This window comes from Nycticebus coucang, chromosome 11 (genome assembly GCF_027406575.1).
Source record: "Nycticebus coucang isolate mNycCou1 chromosome 11, mNycCou1.pri, whole genome shotgun sequence".
Lineage (NCBI taxonomy): Eukaryota > Metazoa > Chordata > Mammalia > Primates > Lorisidae > Nycticebus > Nycticebus coucang.
Window position 1 is genome coordinate 66,465,142 of NC_069790.1, and position 21,392 is coordinate 66,486,533.

At 35.6% G+C, this 21,392-nt stretch overlaps 1 protein-coding gene across 2 annotated transcripts in view; it reads left to right on the plus strand.

Moving 5' to 3' along the window:
- The window catches only part of SEMA3D (semaphorin 3D), a 206,112-nt gene that overhangs the window by 69,728 nt on the left and 114,992 nt on the right, over nt 1-21,392 (plus strand). For both annotated transcript variants that reach the window (XM_053553864.1, XM_053553863.1), the window contains one exon: nt 5,384-5,569. In XM_053553864.1, coding sequence (XP_053409839.1) covers nt 5,419-5,569 — 151 coding nt within the window. In that variant the 5' untranslated portion in view covers nt 5,384-5,418. The remainder of the gene's footprint in view (nt 1-5,383; nt 5,570-21,392) is intronic.

Sequence of the window (21,392 nt, forward strand, 5' to 3'; positions counted from 1 at the left end):
TCAGAAATATGAAAATCTGAAGGAAATTGACCGATACTTGGAAGCATGCCACCTTCCAAGACTTAGCCAGAATCAAGTGGAAATGTTGAACAGACCCATATCAAGTTCAGAAATAGCTATACAAAACCTCCCTAAAAAGAAAAGCCCGGGACCAGATGGTTTCACATCAGAATTCTACCAAACCTTTAAAGAGGAATTAGTACCTATATTACTCAACCTGTTCCAAAAGGCAGAAAAAGAAGGAAGACTACCCAACAAGTTCTATGAAGCAAACATCACCCTGATCCCCAAACCAGGAAAAGACCGAACAAGAAAAGAAAATTATAGACCAATATCACTAATGAATATAGATGCAAAAATATTTAACAAGATCCTAACAAACAGAATCCAGCAACATATCAAACAAATTGTACATCATGACCAAGTTGGTTTTATCCCAGGGTCTCAAGGCTGGTTCAATATACGTAAATCTATAAATGTAATTCAGCACATAAACAAATTAAAAAACAAAGACCATATGATTCTCTCAATCGATTCAGAAAAAGCTTTTGATAATATCCAGCATCTTTTCATGATCCGAACACTCAAGAAAATTGGTCTAGAAGGGACTTTTCTTTAACTGATAGAGGCCATCTATAGCAAACCCAAAGCCAATATCATATTGAATGGAGTTAAATTGGAATCATTTCCACTCAGATCAGGAACCAGACAAGGCTGCCCATTGTCTCCATTGCTTTTCAACATTGTAATGGAAGTTTTAGCCACCGCAATTAGGGAAGAAAAGGCAATCAAGGGTATCCATATAGGGTCAGAAGAGATCAAACTTTCGCTCTTCGCAGATGATATGATTGTGTATCTGGAAAACACTAGGGACTCTACTACAAAACTCCTAGAAGTGATCAAAGAATACAGCAGCGTCTCAGGTTACAAAAATCAACATCCATAAATCGGTAGCCTTTATATACACCAACAACAGTCAAGTTGAAAGAGCAGTTAAGGACTCTATCCCATTCACAGTAGTGCCAAAGAAGATGAAATATTTGGGAATTTACCTAACAAAAGACGTGAAAGATCTCTATAAAGAGAACAATGAACCTCTAAGAAAATAAATAGCTGAAAATGTTAACAAATGGAAAAACATTACCATGCTCATGGTTGGGAAGAATCAACATTGTTAAAATGTCCATACTACCCAAAGCAATATATAATTTCAACGTACTCCCTATTAAAGCTCCGCTGTCATACTTTAAAGATATTGAAAAAACAATACTTCGTTTTATATGGAATCAGAAAAAACCTCGAATAGCCAAGACATTACTCAGAAATAAAAACAAAACAGGAGGAATCACACTACCAGACCTCCGACTTTACTACAAATCGATAGTGATCAAAACAGCATGGTATTGGCACAAAAACAGAGAAGTAGATATCTGGAACAGAATAGAGAACCAAGAGATGAATCCAGCTACTTACCGTTATTTGATCTTTGACAAGCCAATTAAAAACATTCAGTGGGGGGTGGTGCCTGTGGCTCAGTTGGTGGGGCACCGGCCCCATATACCGAGGGTGGCGGGTTCAAGCCCGGCCCTGGCTGAACTGCAACCAAAAAATAGCTGGGCCTTGTGGCGGGCGCCTGTAGTCCCAGCTACTCGGGAGGCTGAGGCAAGAGAATCGCTGAAGCCCAGGAGTTGGAGGTTGCTGTGAGCTGTGTGATGCCACGGCACTCTACCAAGGGCCATAAAGTGAGACTCTGTCTCTACAAAAAAAAAAAAAAAAAAAAAAAAAAAACATTCAGTGGGGAAAAGATTCCCTATTTAACAAATGGTGCTGGGTGAACTAGCTGGCAAACTGCAGAAGACTGAAATTGGACCCACACCTTTCACCATTAACTAAGATAGACTCTTATTGGATTAAAGATTTAAACTTAAGACATGAAACAATAAAAATACTAGAGGAGAGTGCAGGGAAAACCCTTGAAGAAATCGGGCTGGGCGAGTATTTTATGAGGAGGACCCCCCGGGCAATTGAAGCAGCTTCAAAAATACACTACTGGGATTTGATCAAACTAAAAAGCTTCTGCACAGCCAAGAACACAGTAAGTAAAGCAAGCAAACAGCCCTCAGAATGGGAGAAGATATTTGCAGGTTATGTCTCTGACAAAGGTTTAATAACCAGAATCCACAGAGAACTCAAACGCATTAGCAAGAAAAGAACAAGGGATCCCATCGCAGGCTGGGCAAGGGATTTGAAGAGAAACTTCTCTGAAGAAGACAGGCGTGCGGCCTTCAGACATTTGAAAACATGCTCATCATCTTTAATCATCAGAGAAATGCAAATCAAAACTACTTTGAGATATCATCTAACTCCAGTGAAAATAGCCTATATCATAAAATCTCAAGAACAGAAATGTTGGCGTGGATGTGGAGAAAAGGGAACACTTCTGCACTGCTGGTGGGAATGCAAATTAATACATTCCTTTTGGAAAGATATATGGAGAACACTCAGAGATCTAAAAATAGATCAGCCATTCAATCCTGTAATTCCTCTGCTGGGTATATACCCAGAAGACCAAAAATCATAACATAACAAAGATATTTGTACCAGAATGTTTATTGCAGCCCAATTCATAATAGCTAAGTCATGGAAAAAGCCCAAGTGCCCATCGATCCACGAATGGATTAATAAATTGTGGTATATGTACACCATGGAATATTATGCAGCCTTAAAGAAAGATGGAGACTTTACCTCTTTCATGTTTACATGGATGGAGCTGGAACATATTCTTCTTAGTAAAGTATCTCAAGAATGGAAGAAAAAGTACCCCATGTACTCAGCCCTACTATGAAACTAATTTGGGGCTCTCACATGAAAGCTATAACCCAGTTATAACCTAACAATAGGGGGAAGTGGGAAAGTGAGGGGAGGGGGGGTAGAGGGAGGGGGATTGGTGGGATCATACCTGTGGTGCATCTTACAAGGGTATTTGCGAAACTTGGTAAATGTAGAATGTAAATGTTTTGACACAGTAACTGAGATAATGCCAGGAAGGCTATGTTAACCATTGTGATGAAAATGTGTCAAATGGTCTATGAAGCGAGTGTATGATTCCCCATGATCATATCAATATATACAGTTATGATTTAATAAAAAAAAGAATATGTCTTATATGTTCAAATATCACAAGCCATATAAGGATATATACATATATAAAATATGAATATATAAAATTGGTGATGGTATCTGCATAAAAGCAGTACATTTTTGAGGAGAATCTGTAAGTCAAATAACACATCTGTCTTTACTGGTATAAATGAGAAACTAAAAAGTTGCAAGAATGCATTTCTTTAGAGATTGAGTAATTTAAAACTTATATAATTCAAATCTAATCTGATAAATATTTTCTGTAGATCAGCTAAAGTGACTTTTGTGGGAATAATATGAATATGTCTTTTGCTAGTTTTGAAATAATATAACTTTTAGACATTATTTCATATAGGTTATGCAGAGAACTTTAGAGATATCTACTATTAAAATATGAACAATTGAAATTTTAAAAACTTCAAGAGATCTTTTGGTCAGAAGGATGTTCCTGATGTTTCTCAAATTATTTCTAATTAGGCAAAACCTTCAAAAAATGTCAAGTAAAAATGAATAAAAGATGTGAAATATGCCATATTTAAGAAAATATCCTTAATCAACTTCATTATTTGCATATGCAGTAAACTTCTTAAAGAAGAATTAAATATTTACTGATTATACAAAAAGAATAATTTGGCAATCCCTATAGGTATCTTTGAGGGTAATGAAAATCCTCTGTAATTGTGAAAGTATAATTTATTAAGCATTTGTGTTCAACATTTTATGAAGAAAATGAACAAAATTTGAAGTCTAACCTGATGTTTGTCCTGCATAAACATAAATTAAATACACCTTGAATTTGATCTCATTTTACTTTCCCAAATTAATCTTAACGTCTGAACTTCTGAGATTTATCATAATTGGAATGTTGATATTCAAAGTTGGTGAAACATTTTAACACATTGAAGAATTGATCTTGCCTGGGAAAAAGTGCACCCTTTATTAGAGCTTTTCTGAAAACTATACTGTATCCACATAAAATATTTATTTTGAATCTTAAATAATTAGAAAATTACTTAAAATTTAGTCATTTTTTATTATGGCTAAACCTATCACCAAGAAAGTATAGCCCTGGTTTTCTGAAGTGGGTACCACATCCAGAATCCTCCCTAAAAACCAAGATAACAAGTTATGATCTCTGACTTATCTCCTAGAAAGATGCCACTAAATCAATGGAGAAGGAAGAGAAGTTGAAGACTCCATGGAGAGTTTAAGGTCACTTGATTGCACTATAATGAAAAGCACCCAAAACCTTAGATGTGAAGAAGCAAAAACTATGGCTAAAGTCCTGATTATATGTTGTTTTGATCCATCTCTTCTTGCCATGTGATCTTAGAAGAACTATTGCCCTGTGTACCCCAGTGTCCTCACCTCTGAAATGAGATAAATTATTACCTGCCCTTTGGTCATCATTAGAATTACATCATTTCATTTATGTAAAGCACCTTTTCAGAAGTGTCTGGTACATATAAATACTCAATAAGTATTATTTGTAATGTTTATTACTAGTTTTACTTTTATTTGTGTATTTTTATTTACTCCATATCTTAAGGAAAACAACCAAATCTGCTTATCTATGGCAACCTATCCATAACCACTTCTTCCCCCATATCAGCTCTTATATTTCACAATTTGTTTTTCTAACTGTGCTGCCTCATGTGGAATAGGATAGGGTGCAGATTAAGAGTGCATCGTCCCTGTCCTAACATCTATGCTGGTGGCCCTGCTCTGATCGTATCCAATTTCCCCAATTTCAGTGAACTTTTAAAATCAGAAATAAGAAAACTCCCTCAAAATGACAGATTTCCTCTGTTTTTACTGGGGGATTTTTCTCTTTGGGAATGGTATGGAGTGAGAGTATGCTTATACTAGTGCTTGTATCTGAAATAAGAATTCATCAAGTTATGGGAAAGTTGGTTCTTCCCACATTTGTATTTGTAAAAACGTTAGTAGAGGAAGAGATAGTTCAAATAGTTGAATTTCTAGTGGTTCATTCATTTCTTTCTTTCTTTCTTTTTTTTTTTTTTTTTTTGGTGCATTCATTTCTACATCTGAGTAATGCCAGTCCTAAATTTTATTACTCAGTTCTGATTCATTTCCTCTGCAATAATTTTGTATAAGCTAAAGAAGAAAGAAGGAAATACTATTTTTAAATATATATATACGTTCAGAAAATTATAATTTAGTAAGCCTAGGAAAATATGCCAATTGCTGTCTAAATAATCCTAATTTTATTACTTTTTAGATTAACACTGTGTGAAAGAGAACATTGTTTTCATCATGAATTCTAAAAAAGAGGAGAGACCAAAGCCCAGAAGCCAAGATTGTCACCTTTTTCTTGCTTTGATGATGCTAAGCATGCCCATGCTGTTTCTTCCAGTTATTGGAACTTCCAAGCAAAATATTCCACGACTCAAGCTAACCTACAAAGGTAAATATGTACTTATTTTATAGTGTTTATTAAGATTTTTGAATATCTTTTCAATTACTTTTTATTTACAAATGAGTTACTGCTATAAAATGTTTATACTGTTGGTATAGTTAATAAAAATATCATCATAGAGGGCAGCGCCTGCGGCTCAAAGGAATAGGGCGCCGGCCCCATGTGCCAGAGGTGGCAGGTTCAAACCCAGCCCTGGCCAAAAATTGCAAAAAAAAAAAAAAAAAAAAAAAAAATATATATATATATCATAATAGAATATAAAGACTATTTATTTTTGTGAAGGAAAGGATATGAAATCTACTCAAATGCACTTTTCAGCCCCGTATTTATAAATAATCAATTTGGTCTAAAGGTTACGATCATTTTACATTAAAACAAATAAATCCTTAAAAATTGAAAACTGTTAACTAATCTCACATTATTGCTACTAATTAGTTTATTCATATTTAGAGGGAATTAAAAAAATACAGCAAAGATATCATAAAAAAAGGTTAACATACTAAAATAGCTTTATGACCTCAAATATATGTGTGTGTGTGTGTGCGTGTGTGTGTGTTTATAACAGAAAATAGACAGTGTGGGCTGGGCATGGTAGATGCTTGTACATGCCTGTAATCCTAGCACTCTGCGAGCTGAGGCTGGTGGATGCTTGAGCTCAGGAGTTCAAGACCAGCCTGAGCAAGAGTGAGACCCTGCCTCTGCAACAATAGCCCAGCATTGTGGTGGGCACCTCAGCTGTAGTTACAGCTATTCTGGAGGCTGAGACAAGAGGATGGATGAGCCCAAGCATTTGAGGTTGCTGTGAGCTATGACATCACAGCACTCTACTGAAGGCGACAAAATGAGACTCTGTCAAAAAAGAAAAAAGGGAAATAGACAATGTGAAAGCTTTTAAATATAAAAACATGAAAAGCATTATTAGAAAATGAAATTTGTTAAGCTAATAATTTTTATGTGTTTAAATTAATATTAAGGCAAAAATTATGAGTTATAGTCATTCATTTGTGTGTGCGTGTCTAAGTTGTACTCCCAGAGCTTTATTTTATAGTTTTGTTTTCTTTTTTATGGTGTACTATAGACTTCATTAATACCTCCAGTAATGGTATATACCATTGACAAATGGGCTAGAGGGGAATCAAATTTCTTTATTCTGAACTTGGCAGGTAAAAATTATGTCGGCAATTTTAATATCTTCTTATTTGGAGGGTGATATTTTATAGCCAAATTGAATATCAGTGATAACAGTTAATTTAATGTCACACAAAGAAGTGGTTTTAGGACATTATACCAGCTACATATTTTATCTGTTGGTATTCGCTTGGAATCTGTATGTATGAAAGAGTTGGGTATTTTATATATTTTTTGAAATTTATGTACATACATGTATAAAAGTCACTTAAATTTGAAATATATTTATTGGTAAACTAGAGTAAGATTTTTATCCAGGGACATTGACCTTATTATAATACATAGTTTATTATTTTTTATTTAATCAATAATTTAAATTTATATTTGGGTGTCATTCATTTCTTAATTAGGTATATATTCATTTATATGCCATTTCCCTAAAATTTTCCTGGCTTCAAGTGAATATTAATAGTAATGGTAATGTACTAGGTACAAATAAAAGGTAAAGTCAAGGCTTCTATCCATATCAGAGCAATTAGTAGTGCATTATACCTTCTGTCCTAAACTACTATGCAGCTGGACAAACTACATAAACCAACCACTTTTAGACATTGAACAATAGCTAACAGGGATGGGAGAAAGAAACCATCTAAGGGTGAAACTGAGAAAGGTTTGGGCCAAACAGAAAATTTGTGAGCTAAGCTGAGATACTGGAGGTTCAGGAGAAATGAGAGTTCTGCCCATCCAGAATTGAAAGACCCTGCCTAACACCTTGGGCACACAGATGACATGCTTCAAATGTCACATTTTAAGATCTAAGCTACTCTATTTCTAAAGCATACTCAATTCTGCCTTTAAAAAGGAAAAATAAGCCTCGAAAGGTTGTATACGATCTGCCAATAAATTAAATATCTGCTAGTAAAAAAAAAAAAAAAAAAACTCAACAGTTTGTAAAGTAAGAAAAATGCAAATAACCATATCCTCAACAATTTAGTACCCGTAATGTCCAGATAAAATCAAAAGTTACTAGACATACAAAGAAACAGGAAATTTAATGATAACAAAGAAACATACAGCTAATGTGAACCAAACTTGAAGTGATACAGATGTTCATGTTAACATGTAAGGACTTTAGAACATCTATTATAAATATTTTAAAGGATTTAAAAGAAAATGTTATTAAAGGGAATGAAATAGGGAATATCAGCAGAGACATGAAAAGTATAAAAAATAATTAAATGGAAATTCTAGGGATGAAAAGTATATCTGAATTTAAAACCTCGCTATCCAGGTTGCAGATTGGAGATAGCAGAACAAACAGAACACAGAATAAGGACCATCCAATATAAAAAACTCTACGGTTTTTCATCTATCAATTTATAATACACTCTGTTAAACTAAAGCTATCTCTACAAAGCTTCTCGAGATAAGCCTATCTAGTTCTTGAGCTTTCTTTGTGACTATCACATTTTCTTTAAAAATTTACAAGCCTAGGGCGGCGCCTGTGGCTCAGTCGGTAAGGCGCAGGCCCCATATATCGAGGGTGGTGGGTTCAAACCTGGCCCCGGCCAAACTGTAACCAAAACATAGCCGGGCGTTGTGGTGGGCACCTGTAGTCCCAACTACTCGGGAGGCTGAGGCAAGAGAATCGCTTAAGCCCAGGAGTTGGAGGTTGCTGTGAGCTGTGTGATGCCATGGCACTCTACCGAGGGTCATAAAGTGAGACTCTGTCTCTACAAAAAAAAAATAAATAAATAATTGCAAGCCTATTGTTTAACAAGATAATCTTTAAAGCCATACCTTTTAGGATTTTGTTATGGAATTTTTCCATTCTTAAAACAAAAATATAATTTGGATATCTATTTCTGTATAACAAGTCACCGTAAAACTCAGTGCCTTAGTAAAACAATTACTATCGCTCACATTTTCTGTGGTTTGTGAATTTTGGAAGGGCTCAGCAGGGTAGTTCTGGCTTGTGCTGTTTAATGGCATTGCAGTCAGATGATGGCTGAAAGGGGAAAAGTAAGGATCTGGCGCTGGCTAACACTTCTCTGTGTATGTAATCTCAGGGAGCCTTTCCACATGAAAAGTTTTGGCTTCCTCAAAGCCAGCTCAGGACCTCAAGTGTATGTGTTTCCATAAACAAGGAGGAAGCTGTATTACCTTTTTTGACCTAGCTTCTGAAGTCATGTGGCATTGCTTCCAGGTTATTCTATCAGTCGAAAAGTGATAAAGCCTTACTCAGTCCCAGAGGAAAGCATATAACCTGTACATCACATACACAGGAGCTGTAGCATTGGAGGTATCATGGATAGCTTTATAAAATACAATTGGCCACAATTTACATTTATATCATCTCTTCATTTATATAACAGGCACTATGCAAATCAGTGTGGAAAGGAAATCATGCTGAAACACCTTCATGACAATACATAAAAAATGAATTTTGACCAGGCTCTCGGTCTCACTCCTATAATCCTAGCACTTTAGGAGGTCAAGATGGGAGGATTGCTTGAGGCCGGGAGTTTGAAATGAACCTAAGCAAGAGTGATATTCTGTCTCTCCAAAAAATAGAAAAAAATTAGCCAGGCATGGTGACATGGTTCTGTAGTTACAGCTACTTGGAAGGCTGGGGAGAATCTCCTGGCCCCAAAAGTGTGAGATGGCTGTGAGCTATGATGCCACTGCATTTTAACCCAGGAGACAGAGTGATAATCTGTCTCAAATTAAAAAAAAAAAACAAAAACGTAAACAAACAAACAAAAAATTCCAAAGAAGCTGTCTTACCCTAGACCTCACAGAAAAAAGTGATACAAAGTGGATGGATCATAAACCCAAAACTAAAAGCTAAAATTCTTGTCTCAAGCTTTTAGAATAAATGATAGAATAGTAGCTTTGCAACCTCTAAATAAGCAAAGATTTCTTAAGACACACACACAAATAGCCATAAAAATTTTAAAACTAGATGTTATCAAAATTAAAACAAAATTCTGCTTACCAAAAACACAATGATGTCTTTTAATGAAGAAAGGGAATAGAAAAAGAAAAGAAAAAAGAAAAGAAAAGGAAAGAAAAGGAAAAGGCAAGCTATAAAATATTCACAAAAGTTATATCTATACCTGATGTGCTATTGGGTACAAAGAACACCAGTCTGGTGATGGGTACACTAAAAGCCCCAACTTAATCATTTAAAAAAGTATCCATGTAACAAAAACGTTTGTCCCCCTTAATAATTTGGAATTAAAAAGAAACCAAAAAAACCCTTATATGTAAGCAATTAATTCATATAATCACATATTGAATTTAGAATATATCTCAAACAAGGCTTGGCGCTCATAGCACAGTGGTTATGATGCCTTCCACATGTACTGAGGCTAGTGGTTCAAACCTAGCATGGGCCAGCTGAACAACAATGACAACTGCAACAAAAAAATAGCTGGACATTGTGGCCGGCACCTGTAGTCACAGCTACGTGGGAGGCTGAGGCAAGACAATCGCTTAAGCCCAAGAGTTTGAGATTGCTGTGAGCTGTGACGCCACAGCAATCTCTGAGTGCAACACAGTGAAACCTTGTTTCAATTAAAAAAAAAATTGATAAAGTCTTCAGAATGTATCTCAAACAAATGAATAATTACCAATTTGTACAGGGTAAATACTGCAACTGCCACTTTACAAAGCAGGATGTACAAAGAACCAAAAAGAAAATGAAACAGCTGGGCATTCTGAATTATTAGGTATATACAAATTAATATTAGAGTAAAATACTCTTACATATCTATTGGAATAGCTAAAAAAGAAACATTGACAGTATTGAATATTGGGCAATCTGTGGAACAGTTTGAGCTTGCAAACATTGCAACATTGGGAAATTTTGAGCAGTTTTTTGTGGTATTAAATATACACTTGCTATTTATCTAGAGTTCTACAGCAGAAAAACTAATTAATGGTTTAAAAAAAATTAGAAGAGTTGCCTTTATGAATAGTCAGAAAGGATTGATTGTAAAGAGTAGGAGAGGAAAGTTTCTGGGATTATAAAAAGGTTCCCTGTTTTCATAGGGGTGTGGATCACTCAAGTGTACAGATTTGTCAAAGATCAGTAAATTGCACATGTAAGGCCTGTCCTTTTGCCTTTACATAAAATTTATCTTCAAAAGTAAAAAAAAAGAAAAGGAAATAGAAAAGCCAAAAATAATTTTTAAAAAGAAAAGGAAAGTTTAAACAAAAAAGGTTGAAGGAATTTAAAAAAGGAAATTCTGTCTGGTTTTTGTAATGTTAAGGTTGCAATGCAAAAAAAAAAAAAAATCCCACTTGCATATAAACTTTAATAATAGATAATATTCACTGATAATCATTATAAATTATCTTATTTTATCATCACCACCACCATGTGGTGATGTTTCTATATGTTTGAGGATAGTGAGTTACAAAGAGGTTGAAGAATTTGCCTACATCACAAAGTAGTTCATGGTTCAACTCCCGGGTCAACCCCAGGCTACATAGTTCCAGGATTCCTAATCCTGTCTCTCTGACAATAGACATTAAGTATTTCTTCCCTGGGGCACTTACCTATCAGAGTAAATACATTCATAGAAGCATCATGTTGATATTTGACTAAACCCGATTGTATGATTTTTGATTGTCAAAATTAATTGGATTGAAAAAGACCACACGAACTTTTTGGAAGACCAAAAGAGATTTACTGACTTTTATAGGATTTTATACCCTTAGCTAAACTTATTTTTACAAAGTGTATTACCATAGCCGGGCGTTGTGGCGGGCGCCTGTAGTCCCAGCTGCTCGGGAGGCTGAGGCAAGAGAATCGCGGAAGCCCAAGAGTTAGAGGTTGCTGTGAGCCGTGTGACGCCACGGCACTCTACCCGAGGGCGGTACAGTGAGACTCTGTCTCTACAAAAAAAAAAAAAAAAAAAAAAAAAAAAAAAAAAAAAAAAAAAGTGTATTACCATTGTGATAATTTATCTTCATATTAAAATTTCATAGGAGAGTGAATCTAAATATTATGTCAGGATATTCTGTATTTCCAGATTTTGTGTTATCTGATTATTACATATTTTGTCCCTTAAATTGGGCTTGTAGTCCATATTTTCTTAGAGATGATGTACTTAAATCTCTAATAATAATAATGTACATAATATGTACATATTTTCTCTAATATGTACATATGAATGTACATACTTTCTATTCCATAATGATCACTAAGGACCTGGTATGTGTTAGTGATATTTATACCTAGGAATCATTAATGTTTGTAACGTTATTTGTTTGGAAACCTCCAGGAGATGAGATAAATACAAAATATTAGCAAGAAGCCTGGCATTGTGGTGTGTGCCTGTAGTCCCAGATACACAGGAGGCTGAAGCTGTAAGGGTTCTAAGTTTGAGGATAGTTTCATTGTACATCTGGAATTCAACTGTCAATAGTTCATAACAATAGTTCGTGAATGGTGACTATGTTTCTGGCCTTATTCTGGGAACTAGTGAACATATCAGGAAAGAGAAGAGAGAAAAGTCCTTGCCATTATGTAGTATATGTTTACATAGTGGAGATAACTAGACCATACTTAAGTAAATTATTTAGTGGGATAGAAACTGGTAAGTATTATGGATAAAAATGCATCCAAAAAGGGAGCTAAGAAGTGGTTGGGGTGGAGTAGTCAAATCTGGTGGTCAAGAGAGAACTCACTGAGAGAATCATGTTTTCCTGAATATTTAAAGAGGTTACCTTAGCAAGCCCTGCAGATGTCTAGAATATTTTGGGCAAGAAGAGCACCAGGTGCCAAGGCCCTAGGGTGAGAGGGTGTCTGGCATGTGTAAGGATTCTGAAGAAGACAGTACGGCTAAAAAACAGTGGGATGGGACAAAGAAGAAATTGATTAAATCAAGTCAATGGGGAGAGGGATTAGATCCTCTGCTGTGGGTGTTTAGTCTGAGTGGTAATGGGAGCCCACTAAAGAATGTGGAGCAGGATCTGACACGATCCAAATCTCAGTGTAGAGGAGCACTCTGGTTCCTGAGCTGAGAATAGAATACACTGAAAGAGAAATCAGAGAAATGGGAAATGAACTTCAAGCCTATTGTAAGAATATGCATAATACATGATAGTCTATGGTCCAAGTTGCAAGAATGGAGACAGAAGAGGATATGAACATAGAGCCAGCAGGATTTGCTGAAGGGCTGAATCTGAAGTGAGAGAGAGAAGGCTAACACAACTCCATGGTGTTCTGGTGTAAAGACGGAGTTACCATTGATTAAAGTGGGGAATACCATGAACAAAGTAGATTTGGAGAAAAATCAAGTGGATATATTTTGTTTGAGAAGGCTGTTAGGTATCTAAGCAAGCTTCCAAGAAAGTATTTGAATACATGCAAGTCTGGAGTTCTTGAAGACATCCCTTGGAGATATCAATTTGGCCATTAACATATAGAATGTTTTTAAATTGCAAGACTCTGTAAGATAACTAAAGGATGGAGCAGAATTCAAAGGATTCTGTTCTGGAATACTCTCAAGTTCAGAAATCAGAGAAAGACAGCAAAGTGAACTAAAAAGGACTTCCTACGTATAACACAGGAGAAAATCAGGAGTTGTAGTATAGACAAAGTTAAATGAAGAAAGTAAAGAGAAAAATATGATCAGCAGTACTGAATTTGGTCAACGTGTCTAGAGAGATGACAACTAAAAGTAAACATTCAATTTAAAAACAAAGGGGTCATTGTTTACTTTGATGAGAGAAGTATGCAACTGTGGGAGCCAAAGTTCAACGAGGATAGATTCTTGAGCACTTGGGACTAGAGACAGTGACAGTAGATAATTATTTTAAGGAATTTTTTTATAATTGTGACATTGACAGTAGCTGAAGTGACGATGAGATCAAAAGACTTCTTTTTAGAGTGGCACCTGTGGGTCAAAGGAGTAGGGCACCAGCCCCATATGCCAGAGGTGGTGGTTTCAAACCCAGACCAGGCCAGAAACTGCAAAAAAAAAAAGACTTCTTTTCAGTGGGAGAAATAATAGCGTATTTACCATCTCAACAATGCAGGTGAGATGTGGGATAATGTATACAATTTTGAAGAAAGTATTATGGAAACAATTTTCCCCTAAAAACAGGTTATTTTAGGACAGATTTTAATACTCAATGGATACCGATTGTAATTGTGGAAGTCAATGTATATCTTTTGCTATTGATTAAGTCTAACGTGAGTTGAGTATTACAAATTTACAAATATAATACATTTTTTTCCTTTCTTAAACATCCTATAAGACATCTCTCTAGACACGTTGACCAAATTCAGTACTACTGATCATATCTTTCTCTTTACTTTCTTCATTCAACTTTGTTTATGTAACAAATTACATCTTGTTCATTATCAATGGCAATTAATATCTAGAAGGAAAGAGAGGTTAAATACATTTAAAAATATGTTCCAGGAGGAATGTGTTCAAGTGTGAGGTAAGGTAATGATACAGGTTGTAAGAACTACATGTGTTTAGATTTATATATAATGATTTGGAAACAAAACTCCAGAAAAATTCAATAATAACCTTATAGTTATAATCTTAGCCCATTTTGTATTGCTATAAAGGAATACGTGAGACAGGGCGATTTATAAAGAAAATAATTTTCTCTGGCTCACAGTTCTGCAAGCTGTACAAGAAACACAGTACCAGCATCTGTCTGCTTTTGGTGAGGGCTTCACTGAGCTTCCAATGGAATTGTAAGATGAAGGGAGGGCGAGTGGGTGTCTTGCATGAAGTAGCAAAGGAGGGAGGACAAGGTACCCAGGCTCTTTTAAACAACCAGCTCTAAAACGAGCTAATAAAGTGAGAACTCACTCATTACTGCAGAGAGGCCTTCATGAAGGATCTGCCTCATGACCTAAACACCTCCCACTAGACTCCACCTCCAACACTGGGGATCAAATTTCAACATGAGATTTTTAACAAAGATTCAAACTAAGAGGTCCCATAAGTGAAAAAATTTGGTGATGGCCTATAATCCTACTGCGTCTTAGTTCAACAGCGTTTTTGCTACAACTTAACTGCTTCTAACCTTCTATTCAGTAATAATTAAAATCTAACAGTGTATATAAATGTTGAACATTGCTCTAAACATGACTGATCTTTAGTGGTTCACAGAGTGGTGAAATTTACACAATAATATAAATATTGTGTAATATTGCCATGCAAGTGTTATATAAGGAGCCTTCCTGGAATTAAGAAGTTAGATAAAAATCACTAAGGTCTACAGTTTTCATCCATGTCCTCCAGGCAGGGAAAAGAAAGCTAGGCCTTGAGATACTTAGTTGTGTCTGGGGTTTTGTATTATTGTGAAAGGACTTTAGAAGGGGCATAGTTTAAATGAAAGCAATTTTTCAATTTTTACTAGAATTAAACCCAGTCAAACTTTTTTTTGGTTGAAAACGTTCTTTTTGGATCTTACATGCAATAATTTACTATTCTACAAATTATTGAGAAGATAAAAGTTTTTATGTGCAATCACTTGTTTTATAACTTAACTTACCTAAAATTTGGCTCTAATACCTTGAGTCTTATTAAAGGAATTTTCACAGTCAAATTACTTTAGTATATGTGTCTAAAAAGAAATTTATGATAATTTTAAATAGAATTTCATTGGATCTTTTTTTTTAACAGAAAATTTGACAGATGCCTCTTGGGTTTCTTGAGGACCAGTAATATACAGTTTGCATTTTTGTAAAAGTCCTTTCAAGATGCCTCTGTAATCCTTTTAATTCAAAAAGAGGCATAAATTAGAACTAAAGTGCTTTTTACTTATAAAGATGGTCATAAAGAGGTTTATTTGACTAAAGCCATCATGAGCCCGACGCAGTCTAGAAAATAAGATAAATATTTCACTAATCCCAAAGGAGGGGTGAACTGGAAGAAGCCATAGAAGAAGAATAGGGGGAAGGGGGAGGGGGAGGCGAGGGAGGGGGGAGGATGCGCGGAGGGAGGGTGATTGGTGGGGTTACACCTGTGGTGCATCTTACAAAGGTACGTGTGAAACTTAGTAAATGTAGAATATAAATGAAAAAAAAAGAAGAAGTGAGCTTGTCTTTGGGGACAGTCAGTGGAAACATAAGTGGAGCTCTTTTGAAAAAGAATCTTGTTTTGCAAAGTAATGCTAAACATTAAAATATGGCTGTAATAGGTGATGGGGTTTATCATTTGAAGACATAAATAGGTTTGAGCTCTTTGACATGTGCTATCTATGCACCATTAGAATAATTACTTGTTCTAAGTTTGGGTTTTTCATCTGGAAATGAGGTTCTCCTTGAGAACCCAAGTATGTAATATATGAGAAAGTGCCTCAGATGTTGTCACCAAATGGATGTTGTGAAAAACTTCAAAGAGAGAGCATACATAATATATTTTTTAATTTATTGAACATATAAAGAACATTTACAGTCTTTAAAAATATCATTGTAATAAGACAGGTAGAATGCTGCTGCAGACAACAGCAAAGATATTTAGAATGAAGTCTACAATAAATCCTCGTCTAGTCATCTTTTTTCCAAAGGTAATGCATATTAAATGGATGTATTTCCCTTCTTTGTATGATAAAACCAAGGGGAATAACTTTATATATTATTGTTTCACACTAAGCAAGCCATTTACCCATTAACAATTAGGGAATAAGTTAGTTAGAGATGCACAGATTTGACCAGTTTAGAATACTAAAGGAAAAAATATGCTACGTTGCTTAATTTAATGCATGCTGTGATGTAAGGATTTGAGGAAACCTCTAATGTTGAGAAGAAGGAAAGAATCCAGCTCTTGAATGCAAGCAAGCTGAGGGTAATAGGCCACAGTGTACTTTAGCTTTTCACCTTTTTTCTCAAAGTTTGATTCAAGTGCCAGTAGTATCAGCAAAATCTGCAAACTTGTTTGAAATGCAGACTCTTGGGTCTGCTCCATGACTTCACAACAAAAATTTATATTTCTAACAGAATCCTCAAGTGCCTGATGAACCCTACAAAGCATTGCTCTGGGGATGCTCCCATCTATGTGAGTGTGCAGTGATCACAGCAGGAACGCCTGTGACTGCAAAGCATGAACACAATTGGGTCTCTAAATTGCACATTAACTTCTTTAAGTTATTAATAAGGTTGTCATAAATCCTGATTTAGGAGGAATTTAGATAAAGCTAAGCAAGCAAGAATCACTCGTTTAAAAAATTATTAGTTAAATCTTTAATATTTGATTTCTTATGTGCAAGAAGTAGGGCTTAAGTACAGCAGTAATTTAGACATTCTTCTTATTCGCTGGGTCTACTAGTCTTTTTAAGGAACAAAATTTAGCATGCCCAGTAACTAAGAAAAGATTGGGGCTATGGCGTAAATAAAACTGAACACATCTAAGAATTTAGAAGAATTTGGGTATGACATTTTACTTTGAGCACTGGAGGAAGCTTAAAATGTATTGAATTCTCACTAATATTTTAATACTAATATTCCCACTAGTATTTTAATAATGATAGTGATCTAATTTACTTGTGATTGGGAGGGAAATACCATAGGCAGAGTTATGTGGTAGGGACTGGTGGGCGAGAGGGTGTAGAAAAAGGTAGATTAAAACCCTGTGACAATAATTTAGAGGAATAGTCATCTGAATCTTAGCCTGCCTGGCAATAGGAATAACTATTGGAGGAGTGAGAACAGAGTAGTTGCTTGATAGAATCTATAAGCTAGATTTTGTTGTGAGGGAAGTTTGATGGAGACCAATTATTTGAACAGGAGAAAGAAAGGTAAGAGAACAAGGAAACAAAACTAAAAATGATTGTGAAATGTTGAGCCTTTGGAGTAGGTCATATAACCAATGTTGTTAATTAATGTCCATAGGATGAGATGGCTGTGAAGAAGAATGGTGATACTTACAGGCTGTGGGAAATTCTGAACTGGGACACACGGGGAAGATGGTGGGGTTGTAGATGACTTTGTTGAAGTCATCAGTTATATAAGATAACATATAAGTGTAAAACATTATTTCCTTGTATATCCTATAAATACCACCCGAAATTAGAGGGAACAGTATTCTAAGATGCTATTTTCTAATCTTTCTCTTGAAAGTATTTTTGGGAATTCTGGTGTAAATGTTTTGCAGACTTCTACCTGGACTCTACTCCTTGGGCAAATGATTAGAGGACCCTCATTTGAAGAAAAAGTAGGGAAACTTATAGATGATTAAGAAATAAGAACTGTTTGTTCTGAATAAAAAGCCAAAGTGAATTTTCCTGAAACAATGGAAATTCAATTTCAGATCATATGTCATATTAAGTGCCCAGCACGAGAAACTAAAAAAAAAAAATTCTATCAAATTATTCTAAATTTCATAAGATCAAGAGAGAAGATATTATTTGAACAACTTCCAGGAAAAATAGAAGGCACATTCAAATGCTTGGAAATACGGATGGCCTGAGACTTCTCAACCATGACTCTGCTCACGGTGGCCTTTTAATATTATTTTTACATGCTTATACTTGCATACACTTGCCTTTAATTCATATAGTAAATTTTGAAAAATAAATACAATGTAATTTTTGAAGTTATACTTAAGAGTTATCCTATTGGCCTGGCATAGTGTGGCGGCTCACACCTTGGTCCTAATACTTTGAGAGACTGAGCCAGGAGGAGAGACCAGGAGTTCAAAACCAGCCTGAATAAGAGACAGACCCCCTATCTACACAAAAATATAAGAATTAGCTGAGGATGGTGGCACAAGCCTGTAAGTCCCAGTTGCTGGGGAGGCTGAGGAAGGAGGATTGCTTTAGCCCAGGGTTGTGAGGTTGCTATGAGCTATGATGATGTCACTGTACTCTAACCTGGGTGACAGAACAAGACCCTGCCTCAGTGGGGGGGGAAAAAAAGAGCTATACTACTTAAAAGTTACAATTAAAATGTAAAGCAGAGTTATCTCACCCTGATTTGTAGTGATCTTAGCTTGAGGAATTATTTGCTCTTGTTATATTTTTCCTGCTAATTAGAGTCAAGAGTAAATATTGTATTAAGCTATGAATTTCTGAATTTTTAACATTAAATACATGTACTTGATAGAAAATTTTCTCTTTTATTTGTATTTGTGACATGATTTATTTATTTATTTATTTTTTTTTTGCTGGGGCTGGGTTTGAACCCGCCACCTCCAGCATATGGGACCAGCGCCCTACTCCTTTGAGCCATAGGTGCTGCCCTTGTGACATGATTTTTATTTTATTTTATTATTATTTTTTTGAGGCAGTTTCACTTTATCACCCTGGGTAGAGTGCTGTAGCATAGTAACTCACAGGAACCTCAAACTCCTCAAACTCAAGCAATTCTCTTGCCTCATCCTCGCAAGTAACTGTGACTACAGGTGCCCATCACAACACTGGTATATTTTTTAGGGATGGGAGTTTCACTCTTGCTCAGGCTGGTCTTGAACTCATGAACTCAAGCAATCCACCTGCCTTGGCCTCCCAGAGTCCTAGTATTACAGGTGTGAGCCACCACGCCCAGCCCTCTGATATGATGTTTTAATTTAAATATTCTATGAAATTTGAAAAAAGACAAATTCCGAATCACTTGAAAAGAGTTAAGAAAATAATTGTTAAAATAGAGTCAATCTTCTGCAGAATTCCATTCTCAAGTCTTTCTGAAGAGGTTTATTCTACCATGGCATTGCTGTTTAGAAAATGAACTGGATATTTATAACACTAAGTTTTTTTATAGATCAATAAAAAAATTACCATAGCGAAGCTTTGGAAAATTAAAATAAATCTCATTTTTACTCAAAGTATGAATTTGAAAGGACTCATAACTAAAAATAATGAGTGTCACAATGATGAAATATGTAGAGCATTTACAACTGAAAGCTAGCCAAATGAGAATAAACTTGTGATTTAAAAGTTTGGATGTGGGGGGAAATGTGACAGTGTAAAATTGCCACACTCTACTCCACATCCTGTCCAAGCAAGAAATAGATATGATGATGTAATAGGCTTTATTTGTCTCTAATTGATGATACCTTATGTGATATCATTTGATTTATTATTGACATAGATAATATTCTGTCAGATCTAATGAACAGGATGATCTCCAGCATTCCATTGGAGAACAACAAATAAAAATTTGATTTGTGTTGTTATTCTTTCCAATCTGGACCTGCATTTGCAAGAAAAGAGGTTAGGACTGGATATTTCACCCAGGAAAGAATAATGATAACATAATATACACCTGTGAATTTGAAGCTGTCGTCTGTGGGGATTTTAGGTCAGACCCCTATTTTTTTTTAGATGCTTTGTATTATCTGAGCAGTTGGCAGTGGCTACAGAATGTATGAAGTAGAGCTCAACTGGCATTTTTGCACAGGTGGAGGTTAGCTATCTTGGGAACCAAAAGCTTTTGACATGATCTTAAGCCTCACAAAAGCTATTGGAAATCAGGTGGGGCCAATTTCAGAGAGGGACTTTTCCCAAGGTTAAATCAAGGGAGAATCAACATGCTTTGCTTTGGACAAAAAGCTATAGCCAAAACATCTCTGCAAAATATAGGAAGAAGCTTTGAAGAAACCCTGCAGAGCGGATCTTAGGATAATAAGTCCTAACAAAAAGCCCTGGGAAGTCTGAGATAGGGGAAAAAAGAAGAATGTAGGGAGAAGGTGGGAATAGAAAGGAGACTGACTGATGGTCTTCAAGACAAACTACTCAGCTTCACAGAGAACGCACTGGAGATCTGACTATATCAAGAAATCTCAGAATAACCCTATTGATATAACCGCCGTTTCCTGAAGGAAAAAGTAACTCAGGTGAGGCAAGAATTGGTGCTGAATATCCTGAAATGGCAGGGGAAGGCGACTGGCTGTTGGTCTGGATCTTTTTTAGATTCTCTGCTGAGGAATTTTATTGCTTAGATTGAAATTTGGTTTTCTCTAAAGTTGATTTTCTTTTTTACTCCATGTATTTCTTCCTTTAATAGCCTTAAGATTTTTATTTATTTTTTTAAATATATACCTCATCTCGTTTATATAGTTATTGTGTTAAGACATTTATATTCTATACTAATAAATCTGACATGTACCCTTGCAGTATTCACCATTGGTGAATTTCACTTAAGTATTTTGCTTTAAAAGATGTAGAAATCCGTCTTTTAGCAATGTAGCCTTTTCATGAGAGAAGCTGACAGCTCTGCCCAGTTTAGGATCTCTGGCAATCAATGCAGTATTTCAAGGGTATGGGATCTTGTTCATTTACTAGTCAAACACTAAGGAAGTCTGTGTTGCCTAATCCTAAATTTATTAGATTCAGTATGACTAAACACTCCCTTCCTTTTTGAGATGAACAGGAAGAATGTTGACCATTAGGTCAAATGTTTCTGCAGGATGAATGAACAATTGTAGTAAGGGACACTAAGAACGAGATACAAATAATTTTTTTTTAGAGTAAAAGCTTATTTTTGAGTAGGAGCAGGGGATACCTAGTTCTTAACCCTCCTTTTAAACGGGGCCCTATCTGTGTGAGAATGAGGGATTCACTGTTGCTGAGCTCTACTCTGTCACTAAGAACAACTGGTTATTGAGAGGTGTCCAACCTTTTATTTTTCTCTGCCACACCTTAGAAGAATAAGAGTAGTCTTGGGCCACACATTAAATACAAACACTAACTCATGAAAGCTGAT